Genomic DNA, 23,420 nt, shown 5'->3' with positions numbered 1-23,420 from the left:
CTAAATTGTAACGTGTACCCCCTCCAGTGCAGGCACTTTTTTTTTTTTTTGAAGTCGACATACTACATATAAGAGTGTTTGTTTTTTGTTTATAAAATTAAATGCCTTCTAATTATTTTTAAATAAAGCCTGTTTTTATGAATGACTGTGTTGTCTTCTGGTGTAAATTTTATCGTTTGGGAAGTGGTCTTATTACCGTAGCAACCAAAGGAATGTTGGTGCTGATTGAACTGTTCCTTTTGGTGGCTATGGTGACAAGATTACTTTTTTTAATACATAACCCCCACTGGATCTAATTGATTGTTTTTTATGCCGAATTATCAATATTTCACAATTGTATTATTTTTGGGTGGCAATGTCTCTAAAATAGAACTTGGTGGACTCTTGACGAGATTACTACCATGTCTACCACCCCCTAAGGTTTGTAGATGGCGGAAAGTGGACATTCAGATGGAATGAGATGGCTTTGGCCAGCTCTGCACGTGTCCAAGATGGGGCAGACTTGGTAAGGTGCTCGTGGTAAACCAGAGTTCATCATTTTGGGTTATCTTTTAGCTTTTGGAGCATGGAAAGACTCCTCATCTTCGTAGACATTAACATGGGTCAGATGGTTTTTGGAAGTCAATTTGCTGTGATGGCTTCAGAAATTTACTTTATTTTGGTTAATTTACCAATCGCAGGCTTTTTTAAGGACAGTTTTCACCACCAAGATCAAAACTACCTATTGAGAATAGTCGTCGGGTCATGGAAGGTTCCTTCTTACAACGATGGTTATCGAACATGCTTTGGCACTGTCTTAATCTGCGGAATACTCCCTCATAAATGGAAAAATTGGTAACATCTAATGACTTTCTGCTGGAAAACCAGCTTCTTTAAGCACACTGTCCCCGACGATACAGATTTGAGGAGGACCATTTTAGGTTTAAGGCTAAATTTATTCTCTACTCTCCATTGGAGGTAATGCATGCCAAGGTATGAACGCTATAATCTCCTTATGTTACTTTCACAAAGATGGGGAACATCCCACATGGATGATGGGAAAAGTCAATGCTGGGGTTCTAGATGCCAACCTAAATGCAATTCATATAGCTAATGGATGAGTCGAGAACTAGGCAAAGAAGTGGCCACTATTTTGGTTGGCGGTGATGAGTATCTGTAGGACAGTTGTGGCCTGCTTGGCTACGTTGCTGTTGTTGTGTCCACGAAGCTTCTCCAAGGTCTCTTTTAAGTTGACCGCTTCCATTTCTTTCCGTAACTCATCTGGTGGAGAAAACACAGTAAGGAGGTCATACGTCTACTGTATCTCCCTCGCCACCACCTTCTGCAAAAACCTTCCATGTTATGATGCTCGGGCTAGTCTATAGGGTTTATTCTCTCAACAAAGACCCCGCGGATAGGTTTGATCTCATCAGAAAACTTCACTTCGACCGCTTAACTTATGAGGAACCAACAGTGGTGGGTTTCTTCTATGAGAAAGCTGTACACGAGGAACTATCTGGTTGACCTGTACATTGTATAGGCCGGATGAAAGTTCCTGCAGAAGAAGCTCCTCGTGATTGACCAGTCATAGCAGAATAACCTACAGAATCATGATATTGTGAATCAATTCCAACCTCCAGAGGAGTTTGGAGAATATATCAACCACCCCTCTCCCTAAAACCAGTAGACCCACTTTCAATGGTGGCTTCTTCTAGTGTTGGACTTAATGTTCCTCCGATGGGACGTCACACGTAATAGTAATACCTGAGTCCATTATGCTGCAGAGTAAGCCCATGGAATTGTATTTCACCTCTGGACCCATCGAGTCACCCTCTAAAATTTTGTGCAGAACTGACACCAGCTCCGTCTCCTGGAAAGTTTCTTTCACGATATCTGGAGGTAAAAAGGGAGAAGATGGTGAATGATAAGGGCAGAGACCGAATGGGGATTTGGGTCTTACAACTCGAAGAAAAAAATAAGAGGGGCTCTTATCTGCTGGCTAGTTTTAGGGTCAACTTGTAGGGGGCGTGAAGACTTTGCCAAAAACAGGTTTCAATGTTTATTTTTTAACCTAAACCCCTTCCTTTCACGAACACCAGCCTTACAAAAACTACCTGAGTCAATCAACATCAATCAGCAACAATAGGGGAGATGTAACTTAATGGGGAGGAATAATCATGTAGATCTTGAGAGCAGGAATTTAAGATGGCTGCTCCCTGTGGTCCACACACAGGGTCGGTTTCTTAAACATATATTGCTTATCTAAACTCCATGAATTAATAATATTGTTACTTTTGTACCAATGTTAATTGCAGAGGCGATGGCCAATGCGATGAGGGCTTCGTTTTGCATGATTGCATGCTCGCTCGTTGTCATGGATACCAGGTGCTTTAATCCGTTGGCCTGCTGAACTGCCTTCACCACGTCCTGGGGGAGCACAAAATACCTTCTCGTTAAACAGACGACCTTGACGTTTATAGGAGATTTTTAAGGACCCTTCAGATGTTTCTATGCAGGTCCAAGCTAGAGCTACCAAGTAGGGTAGCCAGGAGAGCAATGTCTAGAGGTTAGAGTTAGCGTTAGGTGTCTAAAGACATCTATCTACTGACCCAAGGGACCTTCCTTACACTAGGGTCGATCACCATCCTCTAGAGGATTTATTCATTTCCATTGATATATAAGTTATGTCCAAAAGCAATTGTCCAAGCGCCCAATGAATTCACAGAACATGTCTAGTACATGCTTAATCAACATGTATTTGCTGTGGTAGCCACCAAAGAATAGACCTCTGGGAAGTCAACAGCTTATGTGACTTTAGATTTTTTTTTCTGTGTTGGTCCAATAAAAGCTATCATGGTAGAATTTGGGGATCAACCAGAGCAAAAGTCAGAGGCCCCACTCCTTCTGAAGGACAAATAACCTCACGTGTCTACTCAAACTCTGTATTTCGTCGACATTAACCACATACTGGACTTGGATGAATAGGAACCTGAGGTCTTTCGTCATAACCTCCATGAGACACGTTACCTGTGACTTGCTGTGACGCAGAAGAGATGCCAGCAGTCGGTTGGCTTCTCCTCGTACCCCTACGTGGTCTTTGGATTCGCTCCATTGGACTAATCTGGCCAAAAGCCTGGAATCCTGTCCCAGTATCCTGGCCGTATCAGCTTTACAAAAAACAAAGAGGGCAGAGTTAACGAGTGCTCTTTCTATCAGGATCTGAACTCTCTCTGGTGTGTCAATATCCTTCTGGATGGGGTCTCCAGAACGTTAGTACCTTGTCCATCTGTCAGCATCCTGAGAGTCCCGAGGAGTTTAAATTGTACGGGAGGCATTTCTGACCTAAGCAACATCTGAATTCTGTCGGCCACCCCTTCCTCCAGCATCTGCACCTTGTTCAGCACTGGACAAAAAAAAAGATATTGAAAAGCAACGTTTTTGGTTAACTGTAACTGTGAAAAGTTCACTGTTTCTGGACATTTAAACTGTGAAGCATCTTAGAGGATTCCGACCAACCCAACCGCTCTACATGTCTCTTTGGTGAATCATGGGACCCATGTGGTGTCACTTATCATCAAGAAATCCACCGTCAGCTATTGTTACCTGGTATTGCGAGGTTCCGGAGTGCGCTAAGGGCCGCGTGCTGTACTCCGACATCTCCGTTCTCCACGTGCATCTCCAAGAGGTCCAACAGCTGGTGGACCACGCCAAGCTTCACCATACACACACAGTTACTGTCTGCAGAGAGAGCCAAACGCAGTCATCATCTGGCCCTACGTCATACTATAGTCCTGTTGTAGGAGTCGGATTTATCAAGCAATTGGTAATTCAAGAAACATGGTGAGGTAGCCTCAAAAATGAGTTATTGGGTTTAACCGGTGGCCCAGTCTCTGGCCACTAATAACAATAAAAGTTTAGCTAAAAATTAGGTGAAATTCCATTAAAACGTTCCAAATTTCATTCCAACGATCAAGAAAAGATGATAAATGTGGCTACTCATGGCCAGATATTGCCAGAGGGGCTCCACAACCTACCAATAAGCCCACCACGTTCATATATCTTACTTAAACAAGCCGATACAGTTTCTATAGCAACAGCCTATCAGCGCCTGCCTTTGTATCACATGACAATTAAGTGATAGCAGGAAAAAGTACGAACGAGACGCGGTCAAAGAATTCTTTCCCAGTGGGTGATATCCCTGCATGGATTCCATGAGGGCCGGCATTAAAGCCATTTGAGGGGTTACTACATAGAATCTTCCCGATGGACTATTGAAGGGTTAATATCTCAAGAGTCTCAGGGCCAGCTCATATGTTTATAAGAGGTTAACCCTCTCATCTTCTTGACTTTAGCCTTTGAGCTTGAAGGCACCATCTGTCTCCCCCCCCAATGATCTCTAAATCTGTCTCTTCTGATTGACGACGTCTTTTTCTTTTTCCTCCCCACCCTTAAACTCGCCCTCCAGTCTCCGGAGAATGAGGCTTTTCAATCCCCTTTTGTGAGCCGGTGTCAGGCTACTCGATCTTCGTCCAGTTGGTTTCAGCTAATGGAAGAAAACATCTTCTTGAGTCGCGCCGTAGACACTTGACAAATGTCTCGGCTCGGAGCCCAGACGCTCCATCACACGAGAACGTGCGCAGGGACGGGAAAGGACTACTTCGAAAGTCTTGTGCAAGGATTGACAAGATATTAAAGGAAACCAATAAAAAAAAAATAGAAACCTAATATTCTCCTATTTGATTCCATCACGTATCAGCCGGCTGAGAGCTATGACATCATATATGATGTCATCATACATAAAATAATCATCTATGACGTCATCATACATAAAATAATCAGTTCCTTTTTCTTGTTTCTAGAAAGGTAATTATAAACAGGACTTTAACACTGACACTCCGCAGCTATTGGTGGATTGTATCTCCCAGGAAATTTCCGGCAGATCGGCCCCATCCGGCCCCCGTCTAGCCTGCCCATTTCACCTTAATCAGTCGTTGGTGTTGTCTTAGATTCAGGAGCCGTATGTCTATCTAATGCATGTTTAATACCCTCACTGTATTACCCTCTACCACTTCTGCTGGAAGGCTGTTCCACTTATCTACCACCCTCTCAGCAATTGAGCGTCGCATGGTAGCCACAAGGGAGATCAGGACTGTACCAAAAAAAAGCATGCTTACCATTTCTAGCAAAGTTCGCGATGGCGAGGGCCCCTGTCATTTGAAGGATCGTGTGCCGCGAGGTCAGCCACGAAGGGACATTCTGGTAGACTATGCCATGCCCGTCGTCAAACAGCTTCTGCATTGACTCATCTACAATTTTACAAAAAAAAACCCCCAAAAACATTATTTGATAAAAAAAAAACCAATTCCTGTGAACATCGTGGGGAGGAATAAGCACGTAGCTCCTGAGAACAGGAAGTTAAGATGGCTGCTCCTATAGTATACACACGAGGTGGGTTTCTTATACAAAAATATAGATTTTTTTAAGCCATAGACATATTTATAGAGATTTATCAAATTTACTTAAAATAAAAGAAATGAGAAAATAAGGGTACTTTAAATATTAGCTCCACCCACTTTTTTGGTCACATGATCGCTACTTTTTACCCTACTTTACTAATGCTCTGGATCATACCATTAACCCATATTTTGCATTTTGTCTCAATTTTATTATTATTATGATTATTATTGTAATATTATTATTTATTTATAATAAATCTAAATAAATATTTAATAAAAAAAATTAAATAATTAATAAATAGTAAATGAAATAAAATAATAAATGAACAATAAATTGTGATCCAAAATAAAGAATTTTTTTTTAACCCCGCCTAAAGCGTAATCTGTAAATTATTCCCTCTGAATTTTTTTTTTGTAATCTTCTTTGGTTTTGGTGAATACAGAATTAAAATAAAAAATTGAAATACAATTTGTGTTTATTTTATGGCAAAATAAAAAGAAAGAAATAAATAAATAAAAGAAAAAATATATATATTATTTTTTAATTTTTTTTACGCAGAATTGGACCAAATTGTCTCACCGCCGAGGAGTAGAGATACGATGAGGTCAGATGATGACTTCATTGTGCACATATCTTCTGTCTGGGAGCTGTGCTGGAGTCTTCGCAGAATGTCACACAATGTCTCCTGCATGGAGGTCTCCACAAGCTGGATTTTTAAGACATCTAAAGGGTTAAAAAAAAAAGGCAGCAAAATTATTATATTGTCTCTCTTTCTGAATGTTTGCTGCATATGAACAAAAAGTTGAGAGGGTGGTGTATAAGTGGAACCGCCTCCCAGCAGAGGTGGTAGCGGGTAATACAGTGAGGGGATTAAACACGCATGGGATAGACATACGGCTCCTGAATCTAAGACGAGACCGACGACTGATTAAGGTTTGAGTCGTTACAGCAGGAGAAACGGGCGACGAGACGGGGGCCGAATGGGGCCGATCTGCACTCTTAGAGAGAATTAAACATGCAGATTACAGAACAGATAATGCTATTTCCATTTTTTTCCCACTTCTGAAAACCTCATTTGCTGCCACCTGTTGTGAATGAACATGGTTTTTTTTTCTTATCGTTTTCAATTAAATCATTCTTTGTGCTAAAAATTGTAATTTTAAATGAAACCAGAGTCCTGTAAATCATTTCATGCTGAGAAGCTTTAAAGCATCCGTAATCAGTAATAACCCCCAGCGCTGTATACATTAATAACCCCCCAGCTCTGTATACAGTAATAAACCCCCCCAGCGCTGTACACAGTGATATAACCCCCCCAGCGCTGTATACAGTAATATAACCCCCCATCTTAAACACCACACTGAGCTGATGCTTTATGGCAATGCTAATGAAGTCTGCTTCTCCATTAGTCCAACTGGCCATTAAGACTGAGCCATTCTATTGTTTCCACCGGCAGTATGATAACGAGTCGGGGGGTTTAGTAGATTGGGGATCAGATAACAGAGCGGGAACTCATATGAAGATCCACCCAAACCCCTGGAGGCAAATCCAACTTCAAGATGATGAGCCCGGTATCCATCCCCCCCCCAACTCCACCACTCCTGATTATCGGGGTTCCCCATGCGCGTGTACCGTTCTCAGCCAGCATCTGTAGAACTTCAATGATGATTTCAACTCTTTCGTGGTTTTCTGCTCTCTTCAACTGCTTTACCAGCTGCTCAACGACCACACTTTTACTTAATGCTTCCTTCGCACTTTCTACAAGATGAAAAAAGAGAAGAACGCATAATTTAACCACCGATGGCGGTGGTCAACCAAAGCCACCAGGTATCTTCAAACACATGCGCTACCAGCATTTGGTGCTCATCTTCTGTGAAACCCTCCACTGGCTCCCTATAACCTTTAGAATTAAATTTAAATGCTGGTACTGACTTATAAGGCCCTCCATAACACTGCCCCCTCAATAACACTGCCCACCATAACCCTGCCCCCCACCCCATGATACTGTTCCTCAATACATTTGTGCCCTCATAAGCAAATACTCACCTACTCGATCCCTACGTTCTTCCCATGGGCTGAGGCTCTCCTCCTCCCCACTTATCACCTCTTCCTTTTCCCGTCACTCGTTGCCCCCATATCTCTGGAACCGACTTCCACCGAACCTTCAGCTTTCACCCTCCCTCCCGACATTCAACAAACCTCTCAAAACCCACTTCTTCAGAGAAGCTGCGCCATCTTAGCTGCTAGAACCACCTTGTCATTGGTACAACCCCCACACTACCTCTCACGCGTCACTTTATACCCCACCACACTACCTCTCACCCATCTCTGTGCCTTATATTTGTCACCCCATTTCCCTCAGGATTGTAAGCTTGCGAGCCGAGTCGTATTGTATTAACCGCTGCGTAGATTGTATATAAATAAAAGATATTAATAATAATGAAATATAGACAATGTTTTGGGACAGCGCACCTCACATTATGGATATTGTCCTACTGGAGTTAGCTTCCCAGTGACCTTGTTCGTTGTGTGAGTAGTAACCTCAGCAAAAGATATAATAAGGGATAACAACCAGTACCAATGTATGGGGCCCGGGTAGGCTGTTGGACTTGGATCTGTCACGGGTCAACTCAGTGACCCTCATGGTCCACTACCCATGCCTGGGCCCTTGTGGGCTTTGGGACACAGATGGTTCCATTTTGAGATTGCACCCCGGCGATCCATTTCCAGGATTTGAGATCTAGTGACCTCTTCGCGGATTTAAGGTCCTGGTGGTGGCCCCATTGCTAGCATGGGACAGGAAAGTAGGAGGAGCATGGGGTGGAATGGGGAAGCGGAGCCATGTCTTTAGGTTTGTAATGTTCACTATGATTTCTGGTAGCATCCCTGAGATAGACAACCATGCTGGGTACAATAAAAGGGGGTAATAAATATTAAATATTAGTAATGTAAAATACCAAAAGCGAGGGTAATATACAAGCTGAAATATTGTTACGCATATCTTGAGGTTGAGAGAAGATTCTAACCTAGATCGGCCAAGTTGGACAACGCCAAGAGACCCACACGCACCAATGTATCATTGTCTGGGAAATCCGTTAAAATTCTGACCAAAGGCGTGATAACGTCGAGTTCAACCAACTGCTCTTGTAGATCATCTGAAAGAAACAGAAATTACCACGACGAGTGTTTCCAAATCCGTACGATTGGAGATAATTAGGGAAGCTGAGATGACGGGGCAGTCCCTTCTTCTTCTCCACCCTTACAAAGGCTACCTGAACCGATCAGCAACAATCAGCAACTTAAGAATAGGGAAGAGATAACTTAATGCGGAGAATACGAAGTTAAGATGGCGGCTCCCATGGTATACAGTGAATACAAAAAAATGAGAATCCTGATACTTACTGTTTTCATAGCAGATGCGGCCAATGGCGCGGCCGGCATGGAGAAGAATCTCTTGATCGGAACTTTGCAGAAGCGGTACCAGGGCTATAACCAGCCCTGCTTCGATACAAGGCTTTCTCGTTTCTTCTGTAGACAGAATATTAATGTTAATAATAACATTGGGCCAATTTGGAGGGCTTTCTTAACTCCCTTGCACTGCTCAGTTATGTGTCTGTAAACAAGAAGACATCCTGAGGTCAAATCCCTTCTGGTCCAGTTGAGGAGAAGGAAGATCAGTGACGCTATCACTCAAGGTAAGACCAAGGTCGAATGGGTCTTATCTGACGGCAGATTCTATGTTTCTATGTGTTGGGTAGTAACACCATGATCCAACACCCTGAATCTCTTCAGAAGGGCCATCAGCTAGTAGGGGTAGATAGATAAATGCAGGTAATGGCCAATAACTTTCTACTCTTGTACCTTCTAAGCAGGGTTTGCATGAGATCAACGAAGCCTTCACAGTGAACTTCCGAGTTTTACTGCCCTTGCTGTAAGGAATGTCTCTTTCTATTTAATTTGGGACTGCTGCGCCTCTATGACTGTATTAAGAGGCTCCATGTTATCTTCTCTGTCTGCAGGGTGAAGATACACCACCTGCGAAGCTTATTGTTGGGCCTCGGTACAGGAATACAGTAATGCCTATTGTCTTAAATTAAATGTAACAATCTAATTTTCTTTAGAAGACCTTTTTCTCGCAAGTAGCCATTCTGCATATCGCATAACCCTGCAGAAAAAAGCTGATGGCCAACAGTGGTGGCACGTTGGGTATCATTTTGGAGTCATCCCATACATGGTCATCTTCTCCAAAATTATCAACCATCGGAACCCAACAGGTACAAAGTAGAACTTTGATTCTGTCTTGCTTTACTTCTTTGTAGGTGGGATTTGATTTGGAATAAAAGGTCAACCTCAAACATGGGACCACTAAGACCAGACCAAAGACTGATCAAGGTCGGAGCCTTTGCAGGAGGTAAAACAGGCCGACTAGATGGGCTGAATGAGTCTTATCTGCTGGTGGCATTCCAAAAGCTCCACCAAAACCCAATGGTTATGAGGCCTTTATAAATATTGTCCTAGATGTTCCATGACACCCAATTACTTCTCAGATCTCCCCTGTCCTGAAATTTCTTTGTACCTCCTCTCCCTTTTGTAGTCAAAAAGGGCATCATCCATATCAAGCCAACGCACTACAATGGAGAAAACCTTGACCACTGTGGACCATAACGCTCACCATTCTTTGCCAACTCTGCTAGGACATGCGCGGCCTTCTCTGCACAGGTGGGGCTTGATTTCAGAATTTTGCCTAGGGCGGATAGAAGGCCAAAGTCCGACAGCATTTTGGCGGATGTCTGCACTATTGTGAAACCATAAAAAAGTGAAAATTAATAATCTTTCCCAATGATTCTGAAAATAACTGGTAATAACTGGGTGACGTGATTAATACAAACGGGGGAAAGACAGACAAAAACAAAGCGAGAGGGCAATATTAAAAAAGAGAGAATAAACAAATGTAAGCTATTTTATTATTATTATTTTATAATTAAGATGTTTTTATAATTATTTTTGATTATATTATATTATTTATTTTTAATATATATTTTTTTCTTTTTTTGTGATAAACGTCAAATGGACAAAACAAAAGTCACATGTTAAAAAAATATAGTTAAAAAAACACACATATTGTCACAAACAAAGAAGAAAATGGATTTTGTAAGAAATGGTGGATAAAAATCCTGTTATGTTACTCTTACAGAACGGATTCCATCGCTATGCCAACAAGGATGAATTAACCAGGCCGACCAGGGATGACTTTCCTGGCTCAAACACCACACTGAGCTGATGCTTTGTGGCGATGCTAATGAAGTCCGCCCCTCCATAGACTTTCATTATTCAGAGAGTCCGCCTGGTTGATTAAGACTGAGCCATTCTATTGTTTCCCATAGGCAGTATGATAAGGAGTCACACTTGTCGATATCGTACTTGTTGTGACCCATGCTTGGCTTGTCACTATTCCAGATCACCAAAACACAATATAAATGTTCCTTGAGCCCTTAACTTGATAATTTGAAATCCACATATCTTTTGCTGTAAAAAAATTAGCATCTGTAATTTGGCAGAATAATACTTAACTGTCTTCACCCAACGCCTGCAGAACCACATCAAGGCTTTTGAGGATTTCGTTCTCTTCACCTTTGCAAAGTTTGAGACATTCCAAGTGGTGGCAGAGGCTGTCCGCATGGGACGCGGAAGCTCCGTCCGAGACATCTGGGTTTGTGAGACCCTCCGGCACTAAAGAGAATCAATAATGAGTGTTACATGCCTTAATGATACAAATTATAATTATATAAAAACAAATAAAAAACTAATAATAATTACAAAAAATAAAATAAAATAAAAAAAATATATATAAAAGTAATATAACCAATAAAAAATAAATAATAAAAACATAATAATAACTAAGGTAAATACTAATTACCACCATAGGTTTTCAATATAATAAATCCCTGTTAAATAATAAAATAAAATAAATAATATAAGTATAATATATATGTACAGTATATATTATAAATTATAATAATAATAAAAAATAGTAAAGTTAAATAAAATGTTATTACTACCAAAGATTTTCAATAAAATACATTGATAGTTAATAATACAATTCTATAATTCTATTTATATATAAATACAATTATATCATTATATTTATATATAAATACTAAAATTTATCTACTATGTTATGTCCTGTCCACCCATTGTACAGCGCTACGGAATTTGATGGCGCTATACAAAACAATAAATAATAATAATATAATAAAACATAAATGAAAAAAAATAAAAATAATACAAAATAAATAATAATAATGTTAATAATAATAATAATAACTGTACATGGGTTGGCTAGACATTGGCCACTAATTTTATTATACGTTTTAATAACAGGGCTACGGAATTTATATGTAAAACAATAAATAATAATAATAATAATGATAATAAAGTAACATTCATCATATGGTGAATGTACCAAACTCCAAAAATATATTTCATCCATTGGATTTTGGATCCTACAAGGATTGGTGACCATAAGGGGTAGCCATAATTACTGCCAGTTTTGTACGATGGTAGGTCTGGAGCCCATGCTGGACCAGAATCCAGAGGCATCGACCCATCTAGACCTAAGGAAACCAGGAGTAAGCTCTTGTAACGCGCTGTTGAAGAATGATTCTTCTGGTTGGTGGCGTGTCTTCCACTACTCTCAGCCATGGGACCAACAGCTTAAACACAACATTTATTAAGCAGGAAAAGAATTAATGACGTGGGAATTCTAACCTTTGCTTGTCTCAATGATTTAGGTCCATAAATAACATGGCATTGGCCTGTCTTGTTTCAAATGTCACCATATATATTTTACTAAAATAATATGTAAAAAGTACCAATATTAGGCGTTCCCACGCTGGTTCGTGGCTTTATATCCTTACTACAAAAGCAGAGTGAGTAATGGAATAACAAATGTCATTTCAAATGATTTATCCTTGAAACGTTTCTCCATAGGCTTACGACCCACTCCTACAACGTCCTGCCGTGACAATGCGCGGATATGACCGCACAGAAAGAACCCCCCGAAAGGGTTAAAAAACCAAAAATTAAAAACCTAAAAAACTGCAGGTGCTCCGTTAGGTCTCTAAAGAGACATCAGCCGAACCACACCATATGCGCGATGACAGATAAACGTCCTTGAAAGGCCTCCATCTGTTTCCAGGAGATTGCGGTTACATAATGATACCAAAGGCTAGAGACGAGAGGAGCAGAATAAAGGCCCCCACTCTGCCGGCATCCCGATCCAACCACGTGGACGGGCTTTCTCTTTAGAAAATACGGAGATGTGTTCTCTGCCAGCTTTCCATAATTACCTGCCAAGCGTCCCTGTTTCCTCCTCTGACCCCCTCTATTCTAGGAGGTCAGAATGTTCTGCCAGGGTATTGCAGGGTTCTACAGCCCTAAAAAGCCCCCAATAATGTGTATAGAAACAGGAGGAAATGGCTTTATAATTTTTTAAGAAATTACTGTATTTGCTACCTTATATGAATTGGCTTTTTTTCTAGTAGAAATGAAAATTTGTAGGTCATGTGCGTTGATTAAACCGACAGATGGTTTTTTTAGCGTTCTGGAATGAGAGGTTCTTGCCCTGACGCCAAAGGCCACAGCGTAGAGTTTCTCATGCAGCTAGCCGTGGATTTGCTGAGCAGTAATTGTGTCTATGATCACTTCATGTCGTGTTTTCAAAGTGACTTTTGCGCTCATGCGTTAAATATAGCCTGCCGCTGCAGGGCATAGTGCGCCACGGAATGTCTTACTGGGATTTTTCAGGCTGACTGCTGTATGAGTAGGAGTTTTAGCTATTAACCCCCCCCCCTTATGTGGATGCCATGGGCGCAGCAATCTTTACTTCCTGTTCTGGGGATCTTCTGCATGATTATTCTTCCCCATTAAGTTATCTCTGCCTTGGTGTTAAGTTTAATGTTGTTGATGGGGTGAAAAAAGCAGGTTCTGGACAAAAGCGATAGAAAGCTGACGTTGCAGACTGACGATGGTTCATGTGGAGGACGACAAGATGGTGGTGAGGTAGAAAAGATCATAATGTGGAATAGTAGGGGTCAAAATGGTGAATGGTGTTGAGTTGATGAGGTCAAGAGGACCAGGAACAATTAACTGGAGGGGTTTAATGCGGTAGATTATGAGGTGGTGGTGGTGAGGTCAAAAGGAGCAGAAAGATGATCATGTGGATTGGATGGGGTTGATGTGGTGGACAATGAGGTGGTGGTGAGGACTAAATATAATGTAGATTGGATGGGGTTGATGTGGTGGACAAAGAAGTGGTGGTGAAGACAAAACGAGCAGAAAGATGACAATGTAGATTGGATGGGGTTGACGTGGGGGACAATGAGGCGTGGTGAGGTCAAAGGGAGAAGAAAGAGGAACATGTCAATTGGTTGGGGTTGACGTGGTGGGCAATCAGGTGGTGGCGAGGTCAAAAGAAGCAGAAAGATGATAATGTAGAATAGATGGGGTTGACATGTTGGACAATGAGGTGGTGGTGAGGTCAAAAGGAGCAGAAAGATGTGTAATGACTATTATGAGATATCAAGTTACTTGTCGAGGTAGGAGGAAATAAGATGAAACATTTGAGTTATAATATGGAAAAATATGGAAATATATATGTATTTATACTGTGCATATACACTTTATATCATTCAGAAACATTGTCTACGCAAATCTCCGTTGGCTCATCAATACACAGAGTGTCCCTTGACATCATTAGTTTGAAACATATAAAGGGAAAGGACAGATTATATCATACAATTCAGATGTATCGTGACCTTAGGTCACTAATTTCATACTTTGCCATCAAGCATTGGAACCAATATTGTCAACGAGATTGCAACAATGATTCATTTACAGCGGCCTTCATCCGATTTGATTCCAGAAGAGCTACCCAAAGCTGCGTTCTCCATTCGCCTTGCAATCACCGGGAAAAGAGCTATGGAAATGAGAACTGTCCTTTCTGCGGCAATGAATGAGAAGTGATTATCAGTCACATTGACTCTATCAACGGTCGCGCCGTCGAAGGAGTTTTATGAATTAGCCGGGCCGCAGATGGAAGAGGGACTTCTTTGAATCCCGTTCAGTAGCTCTCATCTAGAAAGCTCTGTTGGCAATGCTTTTATGAGCCGTTCAACAGAGGCTCAATTTAAAGTCAGCGCGTGTACAGAAGTTAAGAGGGAGCTTTTACCAACACAAAAACATTCCAAATCAAAAATTCTATGACAAAAACATTCTTGGAGCTTCAGATATCACATGGTTAATCGGTGACCTATTCCGGACTCTTCCGGAGTTCAGACAATTAATTATATTAATCTGGACTCATTGTCCGGGATGATAAGAGAAAGATTAGTACCCATCGCCATTCACCAGCCATGATGGCTTCCTTCCTTCACCTGCATTAGTCACCCTTCCAGAGCTTCGACCCCTCAAAGATCTTAACTTACCAGATCTAAGGCTCTGCATGTTTATTCCACCCCCTTAAGTTACCTCTCCCCAGTTGTTTATTCGTTCCAGTAGACTGAGGTTCATGTGGTGAAGACTAGATAATAATGTGGACAAGTTGAGGTTGATATGGTGAATGGTGGTATGCTCCATCCCCAACTAAAAAATGAAGCCTTTTTAGCTCAATTATCAACAATTCTTGTGGACTTCCAAGCAATATTTTTGGTGTCCCATGTGATCTCTTTTGCCCTCGTTCTTATCTCGTCACGGCAACTTGGATTTTTCCATTGCACGTAGTTGGACTCGTATCGTAGATGCGCCCTCCTGTCTACCAGTATGTCTCCATAAATCCAGACATTTAATAAAATTATGGACAATGTTCTTCATGATCTTCATCTCATTGGTTGCTTCTTGTTTATAAAAAAAAAGTCATTCCATATTTCCATATTTTATCACAACAATGGAGGCTTTCTTGGACCTCAAATGGACCTCTTGGCCTAGAAGATCTAATTTATCTCTCTCCATCGTTCTTCTCTCTTTTCATCCCATCCTCATTCTTCTCCCCTTTACCCCATATTACTTTCAACTCCATCCATTTTTGTTTCCCTTTTTACATCTAATTTCCTGGATTACATCATTTCCCAGGGTGGCAAAAACCCTTAATTACCCTCTTCTTCTACCCTTTCCAAAGGAAACGTCTACTTTTGGAATCCTATCATGTATCCCACAATCCTTAAACTAACCTTATCTTCCAATCTTTTCGTTGGCCGTTCAATTTGCCCGCCGCCTTTTCTATAAAAGCGGTATTTTATATTTCACATTTTACTAGAAACCTATCATTTTGCTCTTCCATTAACAAGACCTCGAGCTCTCTCGCTTTTTACTTCGGGTTGGTTGTAAAAGTCAAGAGCGTGTGCTTTATGACCTAGTAAATGGCATGGCGTTGTCTCTTATCGGCGCTTGATAATTTTCTCTAAGTGAATGGGAAATGTAAATTTTATATAAAATCGAGGCTGCCGGTCAAAGCGTCCCGATGTTACGGGGTCTGTGGTGTAGGGATAAAATGAAAAAAGGAGAAAAGACAAAAAAAAAAGAAGGAACCGTCCCTAATCTTTTTTTTTTTTTTAGAAGGTCAGCCCCTACAGTGTCGTAATAAATCAGAAGTGCTATTATCTGTACCTTTCGCCGGGTAAAGAAGCCACTCATGGGGGGGAAAATTCGAAAAGCTCTTTGGAAATGGATTATTAAAGCCGGGATTCAAAGTTACCCTCGGGGCAGGATTTGGATGAGTTCTTCAGAAAAAAAGAAGAATTTTTTTTAAAGGCTCATGGTCGGAATGATATTTATACTTAGAAACGTAGCTATGGAAATATATCATTCTAATATATTAAAATTTATATACAAAGAAATTGGTAATGGGGCCAGAGAGTTGTAAAGGTACGTAATGCTTTATAAATTATAAATGGATATTTTAGGAGAAGTGCGGAGAACATTAGCTGTTATGTGAGTTAAGAGCCAGAGGTGCTGTACCTTAATGTGAACTTGGTGATGGTGCCGGTACCATTGTACGGCCGTAGAGAAACACCGGGTTCCCGAACTTCTTCTTCTGGGGCTACACTTCTCATAAGGTTTTGTGTATACCTGGGAACTCTCTGGGTTTCATCTGGAGGTTCCTGGAGTTCTCCAAGCCCTCAATTTTCCCAGTTAAATAACCGTGTGGCCCTCGACGTCAGCTGGACTCCCTGCCCGTATCCTACAAGGGAGAGCTCCAGATACCCGGAGCCATAAAGCTCAGAGGTTTGGTTACATGCATTCCTAGAAACTCTCTAGATCACTTCTGCGGTTCTCCCCCTAGTCCACTCCTGCCCCATACTCTGGTCCCATTCATGTATATATCTACCCCCTGCCCCTTGCATGCCTGGTCCAACCCCTAGCAAAGCCACCATTAAGGTTGAGGGCTCCATGTAGCCTGAGCCAGGAAGTTCCAAGGTATGCATTTGTAGCCCCTCGATGAAAGGTGCCAAAAAACATGTTCAACATATGGGCTGCAAATGGACACCAGATCACCAATCCTCCTTTCTTTGGAGCTGCAGTCCCTGAAGGGGATATGAAACCCCTACCCTCCAAAAGGCCTGCAAGAGGGCCGAATCTTATCTGACTGTTGGGTCCCCAATCTTTATCTTCTGGGGGTGCACTTCCTACAATGGGAAATATGCAGCCCCTTCCTTCCCTCCTTGGCTGAAGTCAAGGGATGGGCCTGATCTTCTAGGGCCCACTCCAGAAAGCGAGCACACTGAAGTCCTCATGGAGGAGGGGCGGCCCTTCCACAAAAAAACGGAATCTTCAGGGCCCCAGCACCAAAGTGCGACCGTGCTCTTACCAGCCCAAGTAGTCCTCTTGGTCCTCTGTTCTTAAGGGCGAGTCCCCATTATGGAGCCCCTGGTTTGGCCTGCCAGGGTGCTCTGAGGCGGGGGCCACAAACCACTACAATGCCAGAGTACCCTGTCGGACCAAACCAGGGGCTCCATAATGGCCGCTCTCCTTTAAGGTCAGAGCATCATGAGTACTAGCCAAAAGGGCCAGAAATATTAGCTGTTAGACGAACAAATTATATTCGTTAGCTGTTTAACCCAAGGATACCTTGCGCCCTAATTTGTTTTATAACATAATAACCAGATTTAGTTATGATTTCGAGAAAATTTGGATTTTTGTGTAAAGAAGGAACTTATTTTTTATTTTATTTTTACAAATATAAATTGTATTTTTTATATATTTTTTTAAATCAGGAAAATTCTCTATAAATCAGTGTTACACGTTAATTCTCTTTAAATGCAATTAAGGAGTGCATTGTGGGTCTTTTTTCCCCTCTTTTTCTTCATTCCTAAACCTTTGCATTCCTAAATTTAGCTTGTGCGAGTGTCAGTGGTAGAAAACCTAATTAGAATTCACAGCTGAGGAGCCACAAATTTAATCCCTAGGACAGCTCCTGCAAGGTTTTTGTTCAGATGAGTGAATAAGGTTCAGCACAAAAGGAGAAAAATTAACAGAAAAAGGAGATTTAGATCCAAAACCTTCAACGTTACGTTAAAAAAAAAACCATTTAAACAAAATCTAAAATAAATATTTAACACATTTGTTTTACAATATGAATATTCTATAAATTGCATTAATTGATTTATTTTTATTTTATTGTTAACAAAATAAATTTGGCAATTAATTATTGTTAGTTAAAATAAATTTAATTAACATAGAAAGAAAAAAAAAATATATAAATAAAAAATAATAAAAAATAAAAAATAAATACATTTAATTAACATAGAAACCATTGTGAGTTACATCAAAACAATATTTAAACAAACTCTAATAAAAATATTTAATATATACCATATAAGTGTTCGATAAGTCTTATAATTTTAATGTATTTCTTTTAATTTTTAGAAAATAAAATGAATTAAAAAAAAAAATATTTAACATTAAAATGAAAAAATCAGCTTAAAACAATATTTAAACATAATTTTATATAAATATTTAATAATACTATTATACTTTTGTTACTATTAATAATAATAAAAAATACTACTTTTATACCTTTTGAATATTCTATAACTATTAGTATTATTACTATTGATAATACTAAAAAATACTATTTTTATGCCATTAATACTCTATAACTTGTATTATTATTTTTAATTTATTTATATTTTAATTTTAAGTAAATAAATGTATTTTTTTATTTAAAAAATTAGAATAAAAGAGATAATTCCAAGCAGCTTCCGTATAATTAACTGTTTAAACGCATCCTGCGGTGAAGGAAAAAAACAGACTGACTGAGCTATTTAGGAAAAAAGGAGCTGTGATTGTCATTTATACACCTTAGTTAAAGCAGGGTTTTTGCTGATCTGTTAGGAATTGCTTCTAGAATAAGCAGAGGGTCTGCCCCCCCCCCCCCCCGCCACCGGATGGACCTTGTGCCAGATGACAATGAGACCAGAGGGGACCTGGACCTTCACCACCTCACCTCCTCACTAACCAAGCTGGAGTCTCCAGTCAATGATAATGCCTATGATTTGGCCAACATCGGTGAAAGCCATAAAGTCACATGAGCTTTTAGGACCTCAGAGGTCTCCTCTTTCCTTAAGCAAACTCGATTCACCTGGACACTAGAGTCCTTGGATAAAGTCCTTGACCGCGACACAAGACATCCTTCCGATGTCCTGCTAATCATGAGCTTGTTTGAGAAGACATCTCCTCATCAGTCCAGACTCTTACGTGATGCGCTACTAGTACTAGTTTGCCCATTCTACAACGCCGCGGACTAGGACGGTGCTATAGAACTCAATAAATAATCATTATTATTGGACCCATAATGAGTTCTTTTTTGGAGGACCAGTCAAGCTGTCTTTGGGTTCCATCTTGAAGGTCTTTCAAGATGGAGACTTGTTTTGGGGTTGAACGAAGGTCCTCCTGAGTCCGTAGCAGGGGAAGCCATCCCCGTTAAGTGAGAGCGTCTCGTTTCATCGCTTTAATAATAAAAAAATAGTGCTGACTGTCTCTTTAAGAGACGATATGGCGGACTACCGAGTTGCGTAGCTTCCTCCGGGCAGCCATTACAAACAGCGCACTCGGGGAACGATAAATTAACCCATAAATTACTGCAAGAGAGGCACTCAAACTGAGATATGGGCTTCAGAGCTGAGTCAAAATCAATTTTTTAGATAGCCTCGCCATAAATCCCCGTCGCCTGCATTCGCTCGCGCATGTTTTCATAAGACTGATCCGGCCAAAAACAAGAGATTTATTTTCCGCCCGTCACTATTTTTTCCCCCTGTAAACCGATAAATAATTATATTTTTTTTTTCTCGTTTTAATGTACCCTGTGCTGTAAAATGCATATACGCTTTTTTAATGTAAGTTTTATGGGTTTCGGGCAAGGCGAGGATTTTTTTGGGATTTGTAATAACAAATTAAAAAAAAAAAAAAAATCGTCATTATTTATGAAATTCTGGTATGTCACGGAATATATTCAAGGTACGAAGCTTCTATAATACATGACAAGGGTCCTGCGGCACCTACCAACATCAAACCACAAAATTCGGCTGAGCATTGGAAGTTTTACTTTGCTGAAAGGGTGGTAGTTAGGTGGAACAGCCTCCCAGCAGAAGTGGTTAGGGGTATTACTGTATACAGCGCTGGGGGGTATGCTCACAGGGGGAAATATTTTTGTAAGGGACTCCTCCTTGTCTCTGACTCTCAACCAACCTACTCGTCTTACCCAATAGATTGTAAGCTCACTGGACCAGGACCCTCTTGACCTTCTCTACCAGCATGTCTCAATGGTATTATCAGTTTTAAGCTGTCTTTGCAAAATATCTTCACTGTCCCCCTATTGTAACCGCGCTACAGAATCTGCTGGCGCTATATAAATAAATGTAATGTTTTCTGCTTAATTTTGCCAAAAACGCTCATTTGTTCCCTCAAAACAGCAGTAGGTGGCCGTAATATTGCCCGTCGCCTAGTGTCTCTTGTGTCTCTGCTGCCTGGGCTGTTCGGCAAGATGCGTTTGCATCAGTGACCTACTTACATTAAACTCGACACCGTGCACTGTATGGAGAGCGAGGGGGGGGGCGGTAATGTTTTTAACCCATTGATTGCCATCCTTAATATATATATATATATCTATGGTCACAGCACACAAAATATCACAGGTTAGGCACACGCTAAAGAAAATTGAGGCACGTATTAGCCCCTACCACGTCCGCTGGGAGGCTGCTTCACTCATCAACAACCCCTCCCAGAAAAGGTAAAACTTCCTTGTATTCCATCTAAGCCTTTTGAAGACGTAGGGAACATGATGGGATGCCCTACCCAATCACTATTGATATTTTCGGACACTCTAGGGCATTCTGTCCAATCACATGGCAGCGTTGTGTGTAGAAACTTAGAATTTAGGGCCCCCGTCGGCCCCCGTCTGGTCGCCCGTTTCTCCTGCTGTAAAGACTCAACCCTCAATCGGTCATTGGTCTCATCTTAGATTCAGGAGCCGTATGTCTATCCCCCAGCGGTGGTAGAATGAAGATACACTGGATGGGCACCAGAGAATACTTTCTTGAAGGCCCTCTAGCATGGTCTCCATAGTATCAATGGGCCTGTTGAGGAGAGCAGAGATCTCCCTTTTAACCGACCCATTGACAGTGGACAGGCAGGTAGACCAAACGGGCTGATCTGTTCTTCGGTTTGGCCACCTCCTTGGACCGGCCATTGTAGGTCCAACCGGCCTCTGCTCGAATCCCTCTCTGTGAGCTGATTAAACGTACCTTACCCAGCAGAACACAGAGCTCCGACGGAGCGATATCTCATGTCTCCCTCCCGGAGCGGACAATATAAACGTATTGAGATTGTATCTAGTGAGGCGTGTGGCGCGTGCATTAAAGTTGTTGGCCCCAAGTGCGCCGCACCTGCTGCATCTATAGAAACTCTGCCAGCGCCTAATTCTGAAGCTTTCTGGTCCATAAACCATAACTAGCTGGTGGTAGCTGCCGCCGAATGACTAAACACTGTGGAATTAATGCGACTAATATGTGAGGCACGGCGTAATGTGCTAAAATTAAAAGTCTCGCATTCATTCCAAAAGTTCTAGAAGTCACTCCTGAATGTAATTTTTTCAATCAAATTATTAAGGGCTTTAATTAAAGGAGAAGGAGTAGACCCAAGATGATTTGGTTCCGGGGCTTGGCGAAGACGAGGCCAAATATCTGTGGCCACTTTTTATGCTGCACTACGCAGCACTCGATCTGTTGGCCAGTGGCCCATTAGACATTTGACCGGTGTGCCTGTCCACGCTTGGCTGGTTCTCATGTTGAGCCTTAAAATGTACTTGCCCCAATGCTGTAGGTCAACTGCTGTTGGAGGAGTCCTACAACACATTCAATGTCTAGAAGGACCATCCTGAACCTGGTGGAGTCTTTTAAGGTGTCTTCCATGGTGTGGTCCTAAATTCAGACCCAACTGATTTTAATATTGGAAAAATTTGCCTGGTGTGCCAGATCTCCAGTCCGAGCCTGGCTGGCTCTCATGTAGAACCTGAAACTGTACTTGCCCCAATGCTGTAGTTCAGCTTGGAGGAGTCCTACGACACCTTCAATGTTGAGAAGGTCCACCCTGAACCTGGTGGAGTTTTTTGGGGTGTCTTGAGAGGTCAGGACCTAAATTCATATCCATTTCATAAATGAGCTCTAATTTGCACCTTTTTTCTAATTATACCAACTTTATATGCACCCTTTGAATAAACTTTTTTGGATGAATCTAGGGACGGAATAAAAGCATTGTTCTGATGTAAATAAGGGTCATCTAGATTTGCATAGTATAAATTGTCAAAAATTGTACATTCTATTCCAATAAATGATTTTCACATTTTCAACAATTCAACAACAATTTACGCACACAATGGAGAGTGATTATGTAAAAAAAAATGGTATTGACTGTTATTGCCCCCCCCCGGTACTTAATGATCGAAGAAAGACCACCATGAACATAAATGTATCAGTTCCTGGTCTCATTAGAGCTGATGAAAACCGTTAATTTGCTATTTTTGGAGTCGATTTGATGTCACCAGTGGTCTAACAGTAAATAGTTAAAAGTATTAAAATTAAATACTTTGTATAAATCAAAGTTACCGTGAAGGTCTCAAGTCAAGGACTGCTCAATTCTGGTCCTCATGGACATCAAACGGGCCATAGTTTTTGGATATCGCAATTTGACCAAAGGCATTTGGATTGAAAATCAAGTCCCCCCTCGAGAACCAGACTTGTCCACCTCCGACGCAGAAGGACCACTGACTGTGGTTTTATGACAACCTACCCGGTCTTAAACTTGCCAGATTATGGCTGAAATGACACAATTTTGTATTGAAGGTCAAAAAGCGGACGTCTACCTTCTGCTGAATCCAGAATGGGTTAAGAGAGGTCCGTCAAAGTACTGAGGGACACAGCCATCCTTCAACATAAGAGGCCCATGTAGAAGAACCACTACTCGGTAACCCACGGGTTAAACCGCAACAAACCAATCACAGCTAAGCAGCAAAACACAGACGTGAATACGTTCTATGACTTCAAGGTTCGACATTGCCCATTCTGAAGCCGGAACCGTCGAGAAGAAGAAGCTCTACACGGACTACGTTACATTTTTGAAGGAACCTTCAAAATATCTTCCCACGTCAACCCATTATTGCGAAATTTCTACTTACCCATCGCCGTCGTGAATATCAAAAGAGGGAGGCCGCAAAAATTGAGAGATGTTTTTGGAGGCAAACTGTCCTTCACATCTACCAGGCTATGAGGAAGGGATAGATCTCTCTCTCTCTCTCTCTCTCTCTGTGACTCCCTCTCCGTATCAGCCTCCCTCCCTCTCTCTTTCAATGACCCAGCTCCTCAAACGCATCTAATACTACCTAATTACCTAATCCCTCACAACAGCTTACATGACAAACTTACAATTGTCATCAA

General features: G+C 41.2%; 1 protein-coding gene across 1 annotated transcript; it reads right to left on the bottom strand.

Moving 5' to 3' along the window:
- Positions 1 to 1,108: 1,108 nt before the first annotated feature.
- On the bottom strand, positions 1,109 to 23,165 carry LOC149278179 (rap1 GTPase-GDP dissociation stimulator 1-A-like). The gene is made up of 14 exons (XM_089502214.1): positions 23,162 to 23,165; positions 11,008 to 11,166; positions 10,109 to 10,231; positions 8,839 to 8,964; positions 8,463 to 8,591; positions 7,069 to 7,194; positions 6,016 to 6,159; positions 5,154 to 5,285; positions 3,583 to 3,717; positions 3,257 to 3,382; positions 3,007 to 3,146; positions 2,280 to 2,406; positions 1,744 to 1,872; positions 1,109 to 1,260 (listed from the first exon to the last, which is right to left on the bottom strand). Exons 1-14 carry the CDS (start codon positions 23,163 to 23,165, stop codon positions 1,109 to 1,111), a joined length of 1,752 nt encoding a protein of 583 aa, XP_089358340.1.
- Positions 23,166 to 23,420: the final 255 nt, after the last annotated feature.

The sequence above is a fragment of the Sceloporus occidentalis genome, unplaced genomic scaffold (assembly GCF_023333645.1).
Source record: "Sceloporus occidentalis isolate IW3139 unplaced genomic scaffold, rSceOcc1.0.p SCAF_198, whole genome shotgun sequence".
NCBI classification, from domain to species: Eukaryota; Metazoa; Chordata; class Lepidosauria; order Squamata; family Phrynosomatidae; genus Sceloporus; species Sceloporus occidentalis.
This window is presented reverse-complemented; position numbering and strand designations above follow the sequence as displayed.

Bases quoted from the DNA above. Each gene is read 5' to 3' on its own strand.
- LOC149278179 (XM_089502214.1), bottom strand. The intron at 7,195-8,462 runs GTTAGAATCTTC...TTCATCTTGTAG, and splicing joins GTCCAACTTGGCCGATCTAG to AAAGTGCGAAGGAAGCATTA. The intron at 3,718-5,153 runs GTAAGCATGCTT...CTCTCTCTGCAG, and splicing joins CGCGAACTTTGCTAGAAATG to ACAGTAACTGTGTGTGTATG.